Source organism: Tursiops truncatus, chromosome X (genome assembly GCF_011762595.2).
Source record: "Tursiops truncatus isolate mTurTru1 chromosome X, mTurTru1.mat.Y, whole genome shotgun sequence".
NCBI classification, from domain to species: domain Eukaryota; kingdom Metazoa; phylum Chordata; class Mammalia; order Artiodactyla; family Delphinidae; genus Tursiops; species Tursiops truncatus.
Window position 1 is genome coordinate 78,152,953 of NC_047055.1, and position 21,256 is coordinate 78,174,208.

At 42.0% G+C, this 21,256-nt stretch overlaps 1 protein-coding gene across 4 annotated transcripts in view; it reads left to right on the top strand.

Moving 5' to 3' along the window:
* The window catches only part of KIF4A (kinesin family member 4A), a 127,116-nt gene extending 106,752 nt beyond the window's left edge, over positions 1–20,364 (top strand). For 2 of the 4 annotated variants that reach the window (XM_019949067.3, XM_019949068.3), the window contains exons 24-31: positions 862–1,032; positions 1,410–1,517; positions 2,550–2,627; positions 3,212–3,310; positions 3,842–4,024; positions 17,461–17,577; positions 19,195–19,317; positions 19,600–20,364. In XM_019949067.3, coding sequence (XP_019804626.1) covers positions 862–1,032; positions 1,410–1,517; positions 2,550–2,627; positions 3,212–3,310; positions 3,842–4,024; positions 17,461–17,577; positions 19,195–19,317; positions 19,600–19,803 — 1,083 coding nt within the window. In that variant the 3' untranslated portion in view covers positions 19,804–20,364. Of the gene's footprint in view, positions 1–861; positions 1,033–1,409; positions 1,518–2,549; positions 2,628–3,211; positions 3,311–3,841; positions 4,025–4,426; positions 6,394–17,460; positions 17,578–19,194; positions 19,318–19,599 lie in introns of those variants that run through there. The other 2 variants (XM_033849104.2, XR_004524376.2) reach the window with 2 other exon arrangements.
* The last annotated feature ends 892 nt before the right edge of the window (positions 20,365–21,256 follow it).

Genomic DNA, 21,256 nt, shown 5'->3' on the forward strand with positions numbered 1-21,256 from the left:
ACAGGTCAAACGTAAAATATTATACTATACTACTTTTTAAAACACCTCTGACATGTATTATATTCAAAAAGTTTAAGATACAATCTAGGAAAGAGAAAACCTTTGACATATAAAGATTCATCTTAAGGAAAATCCATCTTCACTGACCTTAAAATAAATATATCATCTTCCACTGTCACAAGAGGAATTAAAATTGATCACCTCTGGTGATTGAAGCAAGCATACAAATTCCAACTCTGCAAGTTTGAGCAGTGCTATCCTTTATGCATTTTTGTGTTGGGTTAGCAGATTTTTCCTACTAAGGAAATCCTGATTAGTCTTGTGAACACTGGTGTTTATGATGTTCACCATCTGGGCTAGTAGAGAATATAAAACTAGGCCAGCATGGGATATCAATCTAGCCTGAAGAGCCAGAGCTGTAGTCTTGGCTAATGTGTCTACAAGTTCCAACATGTGAACACAGACATTCTGAAATGGGACATAATTAGCCATAAGGGTGTGTGCTGTGGATTTCTCTTTAAAATTAAGGAAGAACTTCTTGAGTATCAGAGTTTGGAATTGTCAGATACTGTTTGTGTTAGGTTTATTCTTGCCTTGAGGTAAAACAAGGGATTAAATGACCTCAGCAGTGGCTTCCAGCTCTAAGATACCTATCTCAGCAGATATCTATCTCGGCCCTTGGTTTGGGTGGTGGTGATTCTATTCAATGGTAGAATCCATATGACATGAAAACATAAGAATGGACTTGGACATGGAAGAACTTTTCTCAGTCCATTTCAAGAAAGCTGACATTTTCCTGCCTAATGAATGGGGAAAGGTGGCCATTCTCCAAATAAACTGATCTTCTTTTATCCCTTCCAGCTGGTCTCCTCCAAAATACAGGTCAGCAAGCTTGAAAGCAGCCTGAAACAGAACAAGGCCAGCTGTGCTGACATGCAGAAGATGCTCTTTGAGGAACGAAATCATTTTGCTGAAATAGAGACAGAGTTACAGGCAGAGCTGGTGAGAGTGGAGCAACAGCACCAAGAGAAGGTAAGCTGGCGAGCCAAGAAGCTATACTGAAAAACAAACCATTGTTGCTCTTTATTGTTAGTTAAAAATAATAATAATAATAATGGGGGTATGAAGTTTCCTTCAAAAGACCACGTAGTCTTTTCCAATTTTTGTAAATAAGAAACCAGAAATAGAGAAAAATGACTTATCTAATAAGTTTACACATACCAGTGACAATGGCTCTTAGCCTCCAACTTTAATACCAAGATGAACATGATGATGCTTCAAGCCATGAGAGCCAAAGAGAACAATTTACTTTGAAATCACAAAGGAGTAACTGGATCACTGCTTGGACTAAACCAGAATTCCTTTTTTCTCTCATTCCTTTGGTACCTTTGGGTTGTATCTTTCTCTAGGTGCTATACCTCCTCAGCCAGCTGCAGCAAAGCCAAATGGCAGAGAAGCAGCTAGAGGAGTCCGTCAGCGAAAAGGAACAACAGCTGCTGAGCATCCTGAAGTGTCAGGTATGGAGATGAGGCAAAGGTCTCCAGAGATGGGGTCCCCAGGCCTGACTGAGAATCCTGTCTGATTTACATGACTGTACCTGCAGGAAAGAGTAATTACCTACTGAAAAAAAGCTTTATAAAGGTAGCCTTTTATAATGGTAGCCTTTTATAATGGTAGTCTCTATTGCCTTGTTGCCCTGTTTGATCAATTTAGGGGTGTTTAGGATGTAGCCACATATAGGATAACCTCCGTTTTGGTACAGAAATGACAGTACATACTCCATACCAGACTTCGAGGCCTCCTGGTTCTTTGCCTCAACGCTGAGCTCTAAAGAGTTGAGAAAGTTAAATCATCCAGTAGAATCCTAGGGACATTTAGCTGTCTCTTCCCGTGCCTGTTCTGAGTTGAGACCTGACCTGTTTGTAAAATGCCTGGGGTCTGCATTTCTTCCAGAGGCTGGGAATACCACACCCTTTAGTAGCATGATGGAGTACTATTTTATCCAACTTAGAGTCTTTTTCCTGAACCACCAGTCTCTACGGCTTCCTTGGCACTGCCCATCAAAGACAACCAAATGTGTTAAGGTCGTAGGCATGAATCCAATTATCATAAGTGCCAAGGAAGTTTAATCAGGTTTATTAGTGTAGCAAATAAACTGCCTAACCTGTGTTGAGAAGTGTGGGCAAAAGCATCTGTAGACTTCAAAGAAACAGCTGACACTCTGGATGGGTTTCTTTATCAGCATCCTGATGTGAATAAGGGATATGAGGCTAGAAAATAGAAAAGAACGAGGAAGGCATGTAGAGCAGAGCCCATGTTTCCTGCAAGTGCAGTCGTGGCTGCTTGGGAGCGTTGGAATAGAGGTGGCACTCAGGACACCTAGGAATTGGTGGGGATCAGGCATTTCTCTGGGCACCAGTGCCTGCTGTGCAAAAACCACCTGCTGCCAGCAACTTGGCAGTAGTATGTTTTCATCCCTGTGAGTTGTTTGGTAACCCACATGTAGTGCCCAAAATAACCCCACCTATCACTGCATTATCTGGAAATAGGATGAAGAACTTGAGAAGATGCAGGAAGTATGTGAGCAAAATCAGCAACTTCTCCGAGAGAACAAAATCATGAAGCAGGTAGTACAGCTTCCCACCCATTTAATAAGCCCTGGGAGACCCTCTTGCAACAGAGGCCAGCTCGTGGGAGCAACCCTGAGTATAATGACTTGGCTCAATTTTATGAGGTCTACATCTAGTTTCCATGTGGTATGGTCATGTGCATTTCAGATGGCATAAACACATTTTTTTTTTTTTTTTTTTTTTTTTTTTTTTGCGGTACGCGGGCCTCTCACTGCTGTGGCCTCTCCCGTTGCGGAGCACAGGCTCCAGACGCGCAGGCTCAGCGGCCATGGCTCACGGGCCTAGCCGCTCCGCGGCATGTGGAATCTTCCCGGACCGGGGCACGAACCCGTTTCCCCGGCATCGGCAGGCGGACTCTCAACCACTGTGCCACCAGGGGAGCCCACACATTTTTTAATTTGCTCTTTTCTGAATCTAATACTGATCTTGTAAAGTGGGAGTCCTTCAACCTACTTTGCTCTTACCCTGCCTCACTTTACCATGGCTTAAGATTAAGCTAACTTAGGAATCTTTATGTTTTAGCCATGAACACTCTCAGAAGCTGCCCTGCAATGTACACTTTGTCTCTTCTTTTCAAATAGAAATTGAACCTCCTCCAAGTAGCCAGCAGACAGAAATCTCATCTTCCTAAGGATACCCTTCTATCTCCAGACTCTTCTTTCGAATATATCCCACCTAAGGTAAACTGCTCAGGGCCTGTGATACCTTTGCATAGCCAAGGTTTGGGGTGAGTGTACTAAAATCACCTTTCAGAAGTGGTTGAGAGTTAAAATTCCCACATTCCAGCATCTCAATTTTCTATGGAGTCCCAAATAAAATTACAGTACAATCTTGAGGAAAATAGTCATTCTCCCTCCCTAGACGGCTGACTTTGGACCATGTACAGGCATTATGCAACACAACTGAGGAGGAGGCGCATAGAAAAGAGCAGTGTTCGGCTGTCCATCCAAAGATACTTATCATATCATGAGTCCCTCCCTCCTCCCTCAGATTGCTCAGCCTCTATCCCTTCAGTTTCTCTCCCTTCAAAGACTGAGGCCAAAGGCTAAAGCAGAATTTCTTCTGATTGGTAAAGCCAAGTGGGGTATATTTGAGGAAATCTGAAATCTCTGCTCTGAGAATATAGCGGGCAGCAGCTACTGGGAAGATATAATCCACATGTTGTTGTTGTTGTTTTTAATTAAATAACCATTCCAAACTTTTTTTCTTAGCCCAAACCTCCCCGGTTTAAAGAAAAGTTCCTGGAGCAAAGCATGAACATCGAAGATATAAAATATTGTTCAGAATATTCTGTGAATGAGCCTGAGGACAGTGATGGTGATGGTGGTGATGGGGATGATGAGGAATGGAAGCCAACAAAATTAGTTAAGATGTCCAAGAAGAACATCCAAGGGGTAGGAGGCAGCTCATCTCTTTCAGGGGTTCTAGTTATTAGTCTTCACTGCCAGTGAGGGTGTACCGGCCCCAGACCCTACACCTCAATCCCTCGATCGTGTTCAGAGGCACTGGCTCTGCTGAGGGGTGCTTGTTGGGCCAACTCTGTATGGAACTGGGGGCTAGTTGAGAGGGCTGCCTGGGTGCACAGGGAGGCTCTTTTCATGTTTTCAAGTTCTGACCAGTCTGAACAAGTAGTAGTGTTCTATACCATCTCATTGAAACTGGTTCCAGTGTGACCATAATAATCTTTCACATTTTTAAAGCATTTTACAGTCTATATACCATTCTCATATATGTTACCTCTTTTCATTGTCAGCAAAAAAAAATCCAGTGAGGTGTTTATTATTTGTATTTTACAGCTGGATCTGAGACCCACGAGAGGGAAATGACCTTGCCCAGGGACGTAAAACAAAGTGACAGTCAGGACGTGAAATCGAATGTTCTGACTCCAAGTCCAGTTTGTTTCTACCACATCATGGTCATATCAGTAAAAATTGTAGCCCAGAAGCTAAGTGGGAGCTTTAAGATTGAACACACCAAAGTTAAGGCTAGTTAGAAACAATCTGACTTTGAGGCATGCTCTATTTACTTACACAATGATAATCCTACGGATTTATCAAACCTAGGTGTTCTATGTTGAAGCATTAACTTCCCAGGCATTACAGTTCATCACTACCCCAACTGTGGCCTGCAGCCACATTCCACTTAAAGAGAACAGCTCACAAATTACCCTAGCTGGATTCCTGGAAGGTTATTCGATTTCATTAGCTGATAGTGCACCACATGGGGAACTGAGCCTTGTAAAGCTACAACACCAGAGAGAAGCAACTCATGAGGACTAGACAGCCGTGGTGGCCTTAAGTCATTTGGAAAGTCATCAGGAATGCAACATACCATGTGCTCTTAGTGGGACTAAGAGCTCATCCTTAGCCTCAGAGAGCTTATAATCTAATGGGAAAACAAGCCAAAGAAATAGGAACACATCACAGGACCTCAGCATACTCATCTCAGGGAGATGGACTGAGGGGCTTTTAAGAGTGACTGTAAAGCCAAACCAAATAGATATAGTTTATGAACATGCCAGAAAGGGATGACTCTTGCTTCATTATAAGACAGAAAGGGAAATACAGTCTTGGGAGCACCTGGGAAGCCATTTTCTGGCACAATGAATAGCATATCGTAAAGACTTGATAGTAGAGGTAGTAGCGGGACATAGAGCTGGGACACTGAGAGAAGATGGGGCAGAACATGTCTGACTTTGATTCACTTACTCAGCAAACATTTATGCTCTCTACTGTGGTTGAAGTGGTAAGCATGAGCTGATTGTTGATGAAAAGGTCAGCCAAGTACTAGGAAGCACAGGTGAGAAGTACACACAGAAACGAATGGTAGAGGACCTAAAACTCTGGGGAAGGAGTTTCCAAATGGCAAGCAAATATGGGTATACTTGTCCTTGAGGAAAGCTTATCACACACACACACACACAAGCATAGATATAATAGCACTGTTGCTGTAAGCTTAAAAAGGAAATATAGAAGTATAGCCAAAAATGCAAGTAAGTGATATTTGCTATCAATGATAAATCCTATCTCTAAAACACTGAGAGATGATTATTTTCTAGGCTTTTTCCCTGATTTTATAACTTGAGAATATAACTGGGCTTTAAGGGGAGCAAGTTGGCATACAATCTAGTTTCTCCCTTTTGGAGGCCTCGAAGTACATGGACTGCTCTTTGATCAGACTGCTTGTAGACACATCAGCTGTAGACCTTGATGCTTTGCATGAAGGCCATCCTGATTATTATTGTTTCAACCCAGCTGAAGCGGGCTGGTATGAATCACTAGGTATCTGCAAAGGAGACTGCAGCAGGTACCAAAATGATGACTTGTCCAAAGCTAATGCTGAAAAAACTAGGTTTCCTCATTCAGCTATATTTCCTATCTGTACTAAGGAGATGCCGAAGGATAGGCCATGTGCTGTAGTAAAGAAGTGATAGCTTAGAAGCCAGGTAAACATGAGTTGTAGCCTTGACTTTGCCACTGTTTAGTTGGATAGCCTTAAGCAAGTCACTTAATCTCTCTGAGCCTCAGATTCCTTATTTATGTAATAAAGGGATGAGGCTAGAATAGTGATATATAAGGTCCCTTCCAGCACTAATATCCTGAGTCAAAGTAACAGTCAAAGTTGTATAAATGGGTTTTGTTGTTGTTGTTTTTAATAAATAGGTTTTAATAATACTACCTTTATATGGGGCTATATGGTGTCTGAGAAGTTAAAAGAAGGAATATATGCAGGAGCACCTTGTGAAGGATAAAATATCATGCAGGTATTGTTATTAAAGCACTGTAAGCATTTTTACAAATATTCCCATTTGTCCCCTTTGGCAGAAAAGAGGGAGGAGGTATTCTGGTCTCTAGTAATGAAAGAATGAAGATAAACTTGGATGGAGTGACTTGTCCAAGGTCATGCCAAGTATTAAATATAAGACTAGAGCCCAAGCCTCCCAATTCCTAGCCTGGTATCCTTTATGTTACAATTTTTACCAGATCTTATCATTCTGAGATATAATGTAACACTGAAATCAGTGCTAGAAGAATTATAGACTCTAAAGAAATAATTCTCAACCCTGGCTACACGTTAGAATCCCCCAGGGAGCTTTTAAACAGAGGTTGCCTGGGACCCCACCCCCAGATATTCTGATTTAATTGGTCTGAGGTGGGACCTGGCCTTTTTGAAAAGCTCCCCAGAGATTCCTTATGTGCAGCCAGGGTTGAGAACCACTGGCTTAAAGGAACCCCAGAGGTCTTTCATCTTGACTTCCCACTGCTTTTATATAAAGAATCTCTCTATTATAGTGGTTCTCAGCTATGGTGTTGGGACATGCTGGTGGGTTGCTAGCAGTTGTGATACACACACACGTATACACACACATCCCACATACATCATATTTGAGATTTTGTCTGTGGCAAGATCTTGCTCCCTCTCTTATATTCTGATCTGCGTCCTGGTGTGAGAGAAAATAGGATGAAGCTAAAGCTAGTGCACATGGCATTCGTGTGAATACATCTGTCATGTACGTCATGACTGTTCTATAATACAACTCCCAGGTGTTTATCTAGGCTCTGCTTGCTTGAAAACAAGCAATCTAGTAGGGGGAGGCTCACAGTCGTGAGACAAGGCAGCCCATTGTATTCCAAGTAGGTGTTGGAAAGTTGTTCCTTGTTGAGCTGTCCTATGAATCATCCCAATGAGTCTTGGCTATGTAGAAGTCTAATTGTTCTTCCTTATGATAGCCCTTCAGATGCCATTCTTGTACTTTGGATAAAATAGAGACACATGGACAGGGTAATAGAGTGTTTTTGAGGCATATAATATAGATAAATGTGTAAATGGTCAGAGGACCATACCCAGCCTGTAGCAATCAATGGATCAATGTCATCCTGGCGAGGTGTCTCTAGGACATGTCATAGAACTCTGTGTTTTGCTCTGTCTTATTCAAAGAAGCAAAGTTAGGGTTTTTTTTTTTTCTGTTATGTCCAGTGTTGGCAAAGGTGACTAAGGTGGGCATTCCTGTTGTTAGGAGTGTAGTTTGGCATACCTTTCTGGAAAGCAACTTGAAAATATGCATCAAAAGCCTTAAAAATATTCCTATCCTTTGGCTCAATAATTATACACATAGGTATTTATACTAAGGATATAGTCATTGATATGTAAAAAGATTTATAAATCTTTTTTGAGCATCAAACTATGTATCAGGCACTGCTTCTAGGTGCTGAGGATGCAATAAACAAGACAGGTAAAATCCTTGGCCTCATGAAACTGAAGACATTCTTGTGGAGAGAGACTCATAGTGACCAGAAAAACAAAATAATTTTAGATGATAAGAGATAAAAAGAAAATGTAGTCAAATCATAGAGAATGATGGGGTAGGAAAAGAGTACTTTGGACGAGTGTTTGGGAGAGGCCTCTCTGAAGAGGAGATATTTAAGCTGAGATCTGAACAAAGTGAAGGAGCAAGTCAGGAAAAAAATCAGAAGAACATTTCAGGAAAAGGAAACAGTAAATGCAAAGACCTCAGGGCAGGAATGAGCTTGGCTTATCAAGGAACAGCTGAAGAGGCCAGTGAGGCTGGAGGATACTGAGAAGTGGGAGAGTGCAGTACAAGGTCGGGTCAGAGGGGTAATCAGAGACCTTGTCAATCATGGTAAGATTTGGATTGTATTTATGTACCAGGATATTTGCTGCAACATGATTTTTAATGGCAAACAATTTCTTTCAAAACAATCTTAATATCTAACGTTAGGTGACCAGTTAAGTAAATTGACATTTCCACATGATGAAAGACTATATACAATTGTTAAATATTAAAAATCATGGTTTTGATTTTCAGATTTTATAAAGTACTATATATTATTCTCATAATGGGGGCGAGGGGGAAGATGTTTTAATGGTTTCTTTTACCCTCACAACTACACAACAATGGTGATGGTTGTCCATATGAAACAGACTCAAGGGCTTGAATTTAACTGTAAATGCAATATGAATCCACAAAGATATGACAAGGGAAAAAAAGCTACTGTGATTTAGGACTCATTAGCAGAACTATGGAGTTCATAACAAGGGAGGTGTTTGTCTCAATCTGCTTCACAATGGTCACACCACATTTAGAAAGTTATGCTCATTTCTGGGTGTCACAATTGAAGATGAACTTGGAGAAATTGTTATATAGCCAAGGTGGTGAGAATTCTTGGAAACCATGTCATGTGGTGAATCATTGAGGGAGCTAGGTATATTTAGCTTTGAGAGGATTTGGACAGAGTGGGACTGGGGAGTGAAAACGATGCTCAGGGTTTGAACATATATGCTGTGAAAGTGGGGTTAAATTGATTCCATATCATTCCAGATGGCAGAATTTGGTCCTGAGATCAGAAGTTATATAGAAACTGTTATCTCAGGATAAATAGAGCATTGGATAATAAGACCAGGGATGTTTGAGTGGGGCTTCATACATCAAATCAGGCTTTAGATGGTCACTGAGGTCTCCTCTGACTCTAATCCATCATTCTGAGAGCTCTGTCACCTATATTTGTTCCAAGCCAAACTATCCTTACTTTCTTCCACCATTTCTCTTACAACATCACTTCCTATAATGCTGGTCACCCACCCCCTTTTTGTTTAATTCCCTCTTTGTGAAGCACATACACACAGTGGACTCCTGAATGTGTGCACAAGGAAACATACTTATTGATAAAATGGGCTTAATATATGGAAAGCGCTTGTAACAGTGCCTGGCACATGGTGATGTCAGCTATTACTACTGTAGCCTTGTTGTAAGTGTGAAATATGGCACTATGAGGAGTATGGGTAAATTGTGGCATGCTCATAGTGTGAAAATGAATGGAACAGGAGCTACATGCATCAACGGATGATAAGATACCATTTATATAAAGTTTAAAAGTATGTAAGATAACTCCTTACATATTTTAAACAAAAACTCATATGTGGTAAAAAAGAGACATGCATGGGATAATAAGCACCTAATTCAAGAGACTGCCCCTGGGAGGGAGGAAGGCAAATGGGATCAGGAAAGCATAGACAGGAGGCTTCAGTTCTATCTGTATTTTACTCATCAAGGGAGGGTTGGGGACATGAGTGGGTTTTTTTTCTTGTCTACACTTTTTATATGCCTAAAAAAATTTATGGGGCCCTAAAATAGGATATATCATTTCAAATAGAGTCTGACTGACCCAGGGTTTACTGAAACATTCTCTCCCTATGATTTCTGAGCTCCAAATTACTGGCTGACTGGCTTGCTTTTTTTTTTTTTTACATGTTTATTGCAGTATAATTGCTTTTACAATGGTGTGTTGGTTTCTGCTTTATAACAAAGTGAATCAGTTATACATATGTTCCCATATCTCTTCCCTCTTGCGTCTCCCTCCCTCCCACCCTCCCTATCCCACCCCTCCAGGCGGTCACAAAGCACCGAGCTGATCTCCCTGTGCTATGCGGCTGCTTCCCACTAGCTATCTACCATACGTTTGGTAGTGTATATATGTCCATGCCTCTCTCTTGCTTTGTCTCAGCTTACCCTTCCCCCTCCTCATATCCTCAAGTCCATTCTCTAGTAAGTCTGTGTCTTTATTCCTGTCTTACCCCAAGGTTCTTCATGACATTTTTTTCTTAAATTCCATATATATGTGTTAGCATACGGTATTTGTCTTTCTCTTTCTGACTTCACTCTGTATGACAGACTCTAGGTCTATCCACCTCATGACAAATAGCTCAATTTCGTTTCTTTTTATGGCTGAGTAATATTCCACTGTACATATGTGCCACATCTTCTTTATCCATTCATCTGATGATGGACACTTAGGTTGCTTCCATGTCCTGGCTATTGTAAATAGAGCTGCACTGAACATTTTGGTACATGACTCTTTTTGAATTATGGTTTTCTCAGGGTATATGCCCAGTAGTGGGATTGCTGGGTCATATGGTAGTTCTATTTGTAGTTTTTTAAGGAACCTCCATACTGTTCTCCATAGTGGCTGTACTAATTCACATTCCCACCAGCACTGCAAGAGTGTTCCCTTTTCTCCACACCCTCTCCAGCATTTATTGTTTCTAGATTTTTTGATGATGGCCATTCTGACTGGTGTGAGATGATATCTCATTGTAGTTTTGATTTGCATTTCTCTAATGATTAATGATGTTGAGCATTCGTTCATGTGTTTATTGGCAGTCTGTATATCTTCTTTGGAGAAATGTCTATTTAGGTCTTCTGCCCATTTTTGGATTGGGTTGTTTGTTTTTAGGTTATTGAGATGTATGAGATGCTTATAAATTTTGGAGATTAATCCTTTGTCAGTTGCTTCATTTGCAAATATTTTCTCCCATTCTGAGGGTTGTCTTTTCATCTTGTTTATGGTTTCCTTTGCTGTGCAAAAGCACTGAAGTTTCATTAGGTCCCATTTGTTTATTTTTGTTTTTATTTCCATTTCTCTAGGAGGTGGGTCAAAAAGGATCTTGCTGTGATTTATGTCATAGAGTGTTCTGCCTATGTTTTCCTCTAAGAGTTTGATAGTTTCTGGCCTTACATTTAGGTCTTTAATCCATTTTGAGCTTATTTTTGTGTATGGTGTTAGGGAGTCATCTAATCTCATACTTTTACATGTACCTGTCCAGTTTTCCCAGCACCACTTATTGAAGAGGCTGTCCTTTCTCCACTGTACATTCCTGCCTCGTTTATCAAAGATAAGGTGACCATATGTGCATGAGTTTATCTCTGGGCTTTCTATCCTGTTCCATTGATCTATCTTTCTGGTTTTGTGCCAGTACCATACTGGCTTGATTACTGTAGCTTTGTAGTATAGTCTGAAGTCAGGGAGCCTGATTCCTCCAGCTCCGTTTTTCGTTCTCCAGATTGCTTTGGCTATTCGGGGTCTTTTGTGTTTCCATACAAATTGTGAAATTTTTTGTTCTAGTTCTGTGAAAAATGCCAGTGGTAGTTTGATAGTGATTGCACTGAATCTGTAGATTGCTTTGGGTAGTAGAGTCATTTCCACAATGTTGATTCTTCCATTCCAAGAACATGGTATATCTCTCCATCTGTTTGTATCATCTTTAATTTCTTTCATCAGTGTCTTATAATTTTCTGCAAACAGGTCTTTTGTCTCCTTAAGTAGGTTTATTCCTAGATATTTTATTCTTTTTGTTGCAATGGTAAATGGGAGTGTTTTCTTGATTTCACTTTCAGATTTTTTGTTGTTAGTGTATAGGAATGCCAGAGATTTCTGTGCATTGATTTTGTATCCTGCAACTTTACCAAATTCATTGATTAGCTCTAGTAGTTTTCTGGTAGCATCTTTAGGATTCTCTATGTATAGTATCATGTCATCTGCAAACAGTGACAGCTTTACTTCTTCTATTCCGATATGGATTCCTTTTATTTCCTTCTCTTCTCTGATTGCTGTGGCTAAAACTTCCAAAACTATGTTGAATAAGAGTGGTGAGAGTGGGCAACCTTGTCTTCTTCCTGATCTTAGTGGAAATGCTTTCAGTTTTTCACCATTGAAGACGATGTTGGCTGTGGGTTTGTCATATATGGCCTTTATTATGTTGAGGAAAGTTCCCTCTGTGCCTACTTTCTGCAGGGTTTTTATCATAAATGGTTGCTAACTTTTGTCGAAAGCTTTCTCTGCATCTATTGAGATGATCGTATCGTTTTTCTCCTTCAATTTGTTAATATAGTTTATCACATTGATTGATTTGCGTATATTGAAGAATCCTTGCATTTCTGGAATAAACCCCACTTGATCATGGTGTATGATCCTTTTAATGTGCTGTTGGATTCTGTTTGCTAGTATTTTGTTGAGGATTTTTGCATCTATGTTCATCAGTGATATTGGCCTGTAGTTTTCTTTCTTTGTGGCATCCTTGTCTGGTTTTGGTATCAAGGTGATGGTGGCCTCGTAGAATGAGTTTGGGAGTGTTCCTCCCTCTGCTATATTTTGGAAGAGTTTAAGAAGGATAGGTGTTAACTCTTCTCTGAATGTTTGATAGAATTCGCCTGTGAAGCCGTCAGGTCCTGGGCTTTTGTTTGTTGGGAGATTTTTAATCACAGTTTCAATTTCAGTGCTTGTGATTGGTCTGTTCTTATTTTCTATTTCTTCCTGATTCAGTCTTGGCAGGTTGTGCATTTCTAAGAATTTATGCATTTCTTCCAGGTTGTCCATTTTATTGGCGTATAGTTGCTTGTAGTAATCTCTCATGATCTTTTTTATCTCTGCAGTGTCAGTTGTTACTTCTCCTTTTTCATTTCTATTTCTATTGATTTGAGTCCTCTCCCTTTTTTTCTTGATGAGTCTGGCTAATGGTTTATCAGTTTTGTTTATCTTCTCAAAGAACCAGCTTTTAGTTTTATTAATCTTTGCTATCATTTCCTTCATTTCTTTTTCATCTATTTCTGATCTGATCTTTATAATTTCTTTCCTTCTGCTAAATTTGGGGTTGTTTTGTTCTTCTTTCTCTAATTGCTTTATATGTAAGGTTAGGTTGTTTATTCGAGATGTTTCCTGTTTCTTAAGGTAGGATTGTATTGCTATAAACTTCCCTCTTAGAACTGCTTTTGCTGCATCCCATAGGTTTTGGGTTGTCGTGTTTTCATTGTCATTTGTTTCTACGTATTTTTTTAAAAGAATGTATTATATTCAGTTATGTGTATCTTTTTTGTTGTTTTGTTTTTGTTTATTTATTTATTTTTGGCTGTGTTGGATCTTCGTTTCTGTGCGAGGGCTTTCTCTAGTTGTGGCAAGCGGGGGCCACTCTTCATCGCGGCGCGCAGGCCTCTCACTATTGTGGCCTCTCTTGTTGTGGGGCACAGGCTCCAGACGTGCAGGCTCAGTAGTTGTGGCTCACGGGCCTAGTTGCTCCATGGCATGTGGGATCTTCCCAGACCAGGGCTCAAACCTGTGTCCCCTGCATTAGCAGGCAGATTCTCAACCACTGCGCCACCAGGGAAGCCCTCTACATATTTTTTGATTTCCTCTGATTTCTTCAGTGATCTCTTGGTTATTAAGTAGTGTATTGTTTAGCCTCCATGTGTTTGTATTTTTTACAGATGTTTTCCTGTAATTGATATCCAGTCTCATGACATTGTGGTCAGAAAAGATACTTGATACAATTTCAATTTTCTTAAATTTACCAGGGCTTGATTTGTGACCCAAGATGTGATCTGTCCTGGAGAATGTTCCATGAGCCCTTGAGAAGAATGTGTATTCTGTTGTTTTTGGATGGAATGTCCTATAAATATCAATTAAGTCCATCTTGTTTAATGTATCATTTAAAGCTTGTGTTTCCTTATTTATTTTCATTTTGGATGATCTTTCCGTTGGTGAAAGTGGGGTGTTAAAGTCCCCTACTATGAATGTGTTACTGTCGATTTCCCCTTTTATGGCTGTTAGTATTTGCCTTATGTATTGAGGTGCTCCTATGTTGGGTGCATTAGTATTTACAATTGTTATATTTTCTTCTTGGATCGATCCCTTGATCATTATGTAGTGTCCTTCTTTGTCTCTTCTAATAGTCTTTATTTTAAAGTCTATTTTGTCTGATAGGAGAATTGCTACTCCAGCTTTCTTTTGGTTTCCATTTTCATCGAATATCTTTTTCCATCCCCTCACTTTCAGTCTGTATGTGTCCCTAGGTCGGAAGTGGGTCTCTTGTAGACAGCATATATATGGGTCTTGTTTTTGTATCTATTCAGCCAGTGTATGTCTTTTGGTTGGAGCATTTAATCCATTTGCATTTAAGGTAGTTATCGATATGTATGTTCCTATTACCATTTTCTTAATTGTTTTGGGTTTGTTATTGTAGGTCTTTTCCTTCTCTTGTGTTTCCTGCCTAGAGAAGTTCCTTTAGCATTTGTTGTAAAGCTGTTTTGGTGGTGCTGAATTCTCTTAGCTTTTGCTTGTCTGTAAAGGTTTTAATTTATCCGTCAAATCTGAATGAGATCCTTGCTGGGTAGAGTAATCTTGGTTGTAGGTTTTTCTCCTTCATCAGTTTAAATATGTCCTGCCAGTCTCTTCTGGCTTGCAGAGTTTCTGCTGAAAGATCATCTGTTAACCTTATGGAGAATCCCTTTGTGTTTTTTGTTGTTTTTCCCTTGCTGCTTTTAATTTTTTTAATATATTTTTTCTTTGTAATTAATTTTATTTTCTTTTTTTTTTAAAGAAGTACTGTTTATTAATTTATTTTTTTATTTATTTTGGCTGCGTTAGGTCTTCATTGCTGTGAGTGGGCTTTCTCTAGTTATGGCAAGCAGGAGCTACTCTTCGTTGCAGTACACAGGCCTCTCGTTGTGGTGGCTTCTCTTGCTGTGGAGCATGGGCTCTAGGCACGCAGGCTTCAGTAGTTGTAGCACGTGGGCTCAGTAGTTGTGGCTCACGGGCTCTAGAGCGCAGGTTCTGTAGTTGTGGCGCACAGGCTTAGTTGCTCAGCGGCATGTGGGATCTTCCCAGAACAGGGCTAGAACCCATGTCCCCTGCATTGGCAGGTGGATTCTTAACCACTGCACCACCAGGGAAGCCCTGTATTTAATTTTTGACAGTTTGATTAATATGTGTCTTGGCGTGTTTCTCCTTGGATTTATCCTGTATGGGACTCTCTGTGCTTCCTGGACTTGATTAACTATTTCCTTTCCCGTATTAGGGAAGTTTTCAACTATAATCTCTTGAAATATTTTCTCAGTCCCTTTCTTTTTCTTTTCTTCTTCTGGGACCCCTATAATTCGAATGTTGGTGCATTTAATGTTGTCCCAAAGGTCTCTGAGACCATCCCCAATTCTTTTCATTCTTTTTTTCTTTATTCTGCTCTGCAGTAGTTATTTCCACTATTTTATCTTCCAGGTCACTTATCCGTTCTTCTCCCTCAGTTATTCTGCTATTGATCCCTTCTAGAGAATTTTTAATTTTATTTATTGTGTTGCTCATCACTGTTTGTTTGTTCTTTAGTTCTTCTCACTCCTTGTTAAATGTTTCTTGTATTTTCTCCATTCTATTTCCAAGATTTTGGATCATCTTTACTATCATTATTCTGAATTCTTTTTCAGGTAGACTGCCTATTTCCTCTTTATTTGTTAGGTCTGGTGGGTTTTTGCCTTGCTCCTTCATCTGCTGTGTGTCTCCCTGTCTTCTCATTTTGCTTAATTTACTGTGTTTGGGGTCTCCTTTTTGCAGGCTGCATGTTCGTAGTTCCCGTTGTTTTTGGTGTCTGTCCCCAGTGGCTAAGGTTAGTCCAGTGGGTTGTGTAGGCTTCCTGGTGGAGGCAACTAGTGCTTGTGTTCTGGTGGATGAGGCTGAATCTTGTCTTTCTGGTAGGCAGGTCCACATCTGGTGGTGTGTTTTGGCATGTCTGTGGCCTTTTTATGATTTTAGGCAGCCTCTCTGCTAATGGATGGGGTTGTGTTCCTGTCTTGCTAGTTGTTTGGCATAGGGTGTCCAGCACTGTATCTTGCTGGTCGTTGAGTGGAGCTGGGTCTTGGCATTTAGATGGAGATCTCTGGGAGATTTTCGCCGTTTGGTATTACGTGGAGCTGGGAGGCCTCTTGTGGAGCAGTGTCCTGAACTTGGCTCTCCCACCTCAGAGGCACAGCCCTGATGCCTGGCTGGAGCACCAAGAGCCTGTCATCCACACGGTCATGTGGCTGTAGGTAGGAGGCCTCAGTTCCTTGCCACATGGATCTCTCCTTAGGGCTGCTTGAGTGTCCTCATGACATGGCAGCTGGCTTACCCCAGGATGAGTGATCCGGCCCGTGGTCCCCGGGACTGTCGCGGCTTTGGCTGCTGGGGCCCCTCCAGAGCCGGCAGCCTCAGTGAGGCCGCCCTCCGCTCAGGCTCTGGGGCAGTTCAGTGACGGCGGAGGGAAGAGACCCCAAGCCAGAAGTTCCAGCTCTGTGGAAAGGCGGACTCCATTCTTGCTTGTGGGATCTTAGTTCCCCAACCAGGGATTGAACCTGGGCCCTTGGGCCATCGGCAGTGCAAGCTCCGAGTCCTAACCACTGGACCGACAGGGAATTCCCTGCACCAAACTACTTTTAAGCCAGATCTCCCCCACCCAACATTACATTTATATGGCTGATTTGGGGGAACTTAGTGCCAGACTTACATTTATCCCTGTTATAACTATTCTGTCTGCTTCCAGCCCATAATTCCAGCCAGTCAAAATATTTTTGAATTGTGATCCTATTATCTTACATATTAATCATCCTTCCAGCTTTGTGTCGTTGTTACAGCTGATAAATATGCCTACCTTGTAGACTGGCTATGAGATTCAAATGAGATTTTGCATTTCTATATATGAAAGTACTCGGAAACTGTAAAGTGCTCTACAAATGTAAATGATTTTATTTCATATCATCAGTGATTTATTAAAATGTTGAATGATTAAACTGCTGAGGACAAAGCCCAGGCTGACACTAAACAAACTGTAGAAATGTGAGTTGGATGAAAGTACAGCTGGGTAGATCTAAAGATACTGAGCAACTATACTCAGTCCTTAAATATGCCTAATTCTACTCCCATTCATCTCATAGTTCTTCACTTTGGCCATAAAATCACCATGAGGATCTTTGTCAGTTGCCCTGCATTATTATGGTATCCATCCAATCCATCTTTCAAGTATACTATCCCAAAAGTGTGGCATGACTTGTTCTTAGAAAACCTATGGGGGTTCTTGGTGATCATTGTTTCACTAAAGAGAGGACTGAGGAGATAGAAGCTTAGTAAAGTTGATGGTACTTTCCAGTTTTTCTAGAATGGCCTGAGAATGAAGGGAAGGTACTTCAAACCTAGTCTTCTGACTCAGTAATGTGTCTTTCTACAAACCTGCTTTGCAGTGTTCCTGCAAGGGCTGGTGTGGGAACAAGCAGTGCGGGTGCAGGAGACAGAAGTTGGACTGTGGCGTGGACTGCAGCTGTGACCCCACAAAGTGTAGGAACCGTCAGCAAGGCAAGGTAGGATCGGTGCTGTCGTCCCTCACCATCCTTTCAGATCTCCCAGCAGTTTCTGTCCTTTTCTTCTGCCTTCCTTCCTGAAAGCCAGTCTCCTGCACAGCCCTTCCCACCCTTCTTCCCTCTGCAACCAGAAAAAGACATTTCGTTTCTCAGTCCTTCTTCCTTGCTGCTAACCTGTCCACACAACCCCTTCAGAAGCCACAGCCTCTCCCAGGAGATTCCCAGATATGCAGTTCCCCACCCCTAGCCTTGGCTGTAAAATTTCTGTACAGTGTCTAAGGCACAAGCAAGGAACAGTAGAGCAAGCATTTACAGGCATACAGCCACGCAGGATCAAACTAGTCCAGAGGCTTAGCTGGAATTGTAAGGGCCACGTGCTGAGGTAGCAGTTTCCAGGAAGGAAGTTAATCCTTCTGACATCTTGAGACATTAGTTACTTAGACCTTCTCCATGGGAACCAGCTATTCCATGGCTCTAGGAAAAGACCCACAGGAACTTGGTCTTTCTGATATTCACTGTTCTGAGCCAAGTTAACTGTAATTGTTCTTACATTGCTCCCAGGGATAGCAGACTCAAGGAAATAAAATGTGTACTGAGAAGTGCAGCACCAAGCAGGTCAGATGCCCGAACTTGCCTTATGCCTACCTGTGCCCACGGCAAAAGCTCATTCCTACTGCTCTCTGTGTGATACACAGGAATTTTAGCAAGACTAGTTCACCGTGCATTTCTTAACCATCTATATGGGTGCAGTTTTGCCCTGGGTCGTCCATTAAAAAAACTTCTGAGGTAGGTAATCATTAGAGGACTAAAGTGGCAAGCTAGAGGTCAGGCTAAGAACTGTAGAAGTAGCATTGCAGAAGGACCTTCAGGATTCTCTATGTCCATGCTTTTCTCAATTTGGGTTCTAGAGTCCTATAGTGGCTCCATGGAAGTGCTTCCAGGCAGAGGAGTGTGGCCCAGCTCAGTTTGACCCCGTGCCAACCAAAGCAACTTGCTCTTTACTTGTTTATATATCGAGTTTCCTCTTAGAATTTCAGTTGGAAAACCACTGATCTAGTCCAATACTGCCATTTTACAGAGAAGGAAACTAAGGCCCAGAGATAAGCTTAAGTGACTGGGTGTGATATTATACAGCTGGTCATGGCAGCTAAGATTAGACCTCAGGCTTCCTGACTCTTAATCCAGTTCAGTTTCCATGACAACAGGCTATAATTCTAATCCAAGCTCTACCACAGAGTAGCCTTGTTACCTAAGCAACTTCTCTCTCTTGGCCTCAGCTTCCTCTCTGAAAGGAAGACCAATACAGGCAACACTCTGTAGAAATGCTAAAAAGTATATTATAGATTGGGGAGGGGAGAGGATTAATCAAAGAAATGACCAAGGCTCAGCCTTGTTTTAAACCATGCCTCATGATGTGTCCTGTGCTACTCTCCTACCCAGTCTTTTGCCTTCAGAGGCTGCCTTTGAGCACTATGACCTCCCCAAGCAGGGTCACCCTAAGACCTGCTTACACTGACTGATGAGGCCCTCAGAGCTGGTACCTCACTGGCTGAAGGGGAGCAGACTGATTGTGTAACCCTAGTAGCTGAATTTCTAATATCCCTGTCTGATTCTCAGGATAGCTTGGGCACTGTTGAGCGGACTCGGGATTCTGAAGGCTCCTTCAAACTGGAGGATCCCACAGAGGTGACCCCAGGATTGAGCTTCTTTAACCCTGTCTGTGCCACTCCCAACAGCAAGGTAGGTGGCTAAAAGCCAGGTGTTTCCAAATGTATTAGCGTCCGTCTCAGCATTAGCACTGACAGAGAGCTGTGGGAGAAAAGGAGGTAAAGGTACAATCAGCTTGCTGGGAACTGGGAACTGGGAACCGGGCATCTGCTAGAGTCTGGTTTTTTCAACAGAGCTATTTGGGGGGTCACCTCATACCATTGGGAGTGTGCTAAACATCTGTAGTGGCTAGGCTGCGCTGAGCCTCTGTCCCTACCCCAGATCTAGTCATATAGCTGTCTCTGTCCTTCCTAGATCCTGAAAGACATGTGTGATGTGGAGCAGGTGCTATTAAACAACACGGCTCCAGGTGCCTCCTCCCTTGGCCTCCCAGAGTCAAAACATGTAGCAACAGAATCCCAAGAAAATAAAGCTCCAGGGAAGAAAAAGAAACGAGCTCTGGCCAGCAATACCAGCTTCTTCTCTGGCTGCTCCCCCATTGAAGAAGAGGCCCACTGAAGTTGGACTCATCATATCTGCCTCGGTCTGGCTTGGGAGATGCCTTCAGGTTGCAGCCAGAAGGGGTTTTTTTTCATGATTCCTCTTGATTTCAGGTTTCTTGCTGTTGAAAAAAGGAACAGCACGTTACTGAAAAAGAGGGAACCTTTGTTGGATGTTGGCAACTTCGTGTCCAGAGCCCCTGACGACTACTTTCCTCTCCAGAAGGGTGCTAAGCTACCTGCTGAAGACAGAACCAACTGACCTTCCTGATGACTCATGAGGAACCAGTCCTCAGTACAATCTAGCTGTCTCTTACTCATGAGCAGTTAGGGCTGTGTCCCAGTGGGAATGAGACCAAGGCTGTCTTATCTTTAGGTTATCTCAGTTTCATGGCAGAGCCTAGCCTAGGTTGGAGGCCCGGCACAGATCTTCACGCCACCTCCAGAATGGCGCTGGGATCTTTCTTGTCTCTAAATTTCAAGTGTTTTAATAGTACAATCAATTGTCTTTCAAGTTGCTGAGGTAAATGAAATCTTTTTAAATGTTAATGTTAAGTAAATAAATAAATCTTAGCCCATCTGCTGTTTGGAAAGAGTCTTCTGTGCTAGCGGGAGAAATACAATTTCAACCTGTGTTCCTCCGCCCCTGGGAACGCTATTAAGGAAAGTCAGTGCAAGTGCCCAAGCCCCACTGCCTTGTAGCAGCCCTCATCCCCTGAGGGGAGTATGGAGCAGCAAGTCATGTGTCTTCATGTTGCTCTGTTATCTCAGGAGGTTAGAATAATGCTAGCAAGGCCAGTGGCCTGACCTTCACTGTAGAGGCTGCCTGACCTCCAGATTTAGGAGGAAGGGACCATATTTACCAAGCATCTCCATGTGCTTGCCACAATTTTATTTGCTCCTCACAAAAAAGTTCAAGGTGAATAGGTCTCATTTTGCAGATGAGAAAACTGAGATACAAAGATGTTAAGTCACTTCACTAAAGTCACAAAGTTAACGAGTAATCGAGCTAGTAGGACTTGAACCCAGGTCTGACACCAGAAGTTCTTAGCTGGCTCTAGATCGGCAGTGATGGCCATTACTGACAGCCTGCGGCCTGATTTGGAGTCACCTGGGCATGGGATCGTACTGCTGCCCAGCCCCCGCACAGGACTACACTTACACCCTGCTTCCTCCTTTGAAAGGGAAGAGGATGGGCACAGCTTACTCCTCACTCTGCATCTGGGTTCTTCATCTCTGCTTAAGGCAAAAAGGGAGCCAGCCCTGGCCCTGCAGCCTTCTCAGGAGTTCACAAGCCCTGAGCGTCATATCCATGCATTCTGAATCCCAGCCCCCTGCCCCAAACAAATCTCCCAAAGTACACCCCAGAATTTAGCACATGAAAGCCAAGACTCCTCCAAAATCCAACAGAGTCCAAGCAAAGGAAACTGAAGGACAACCTGCCTAGAGCGAAGCCTTCGGGACTAGGTGAC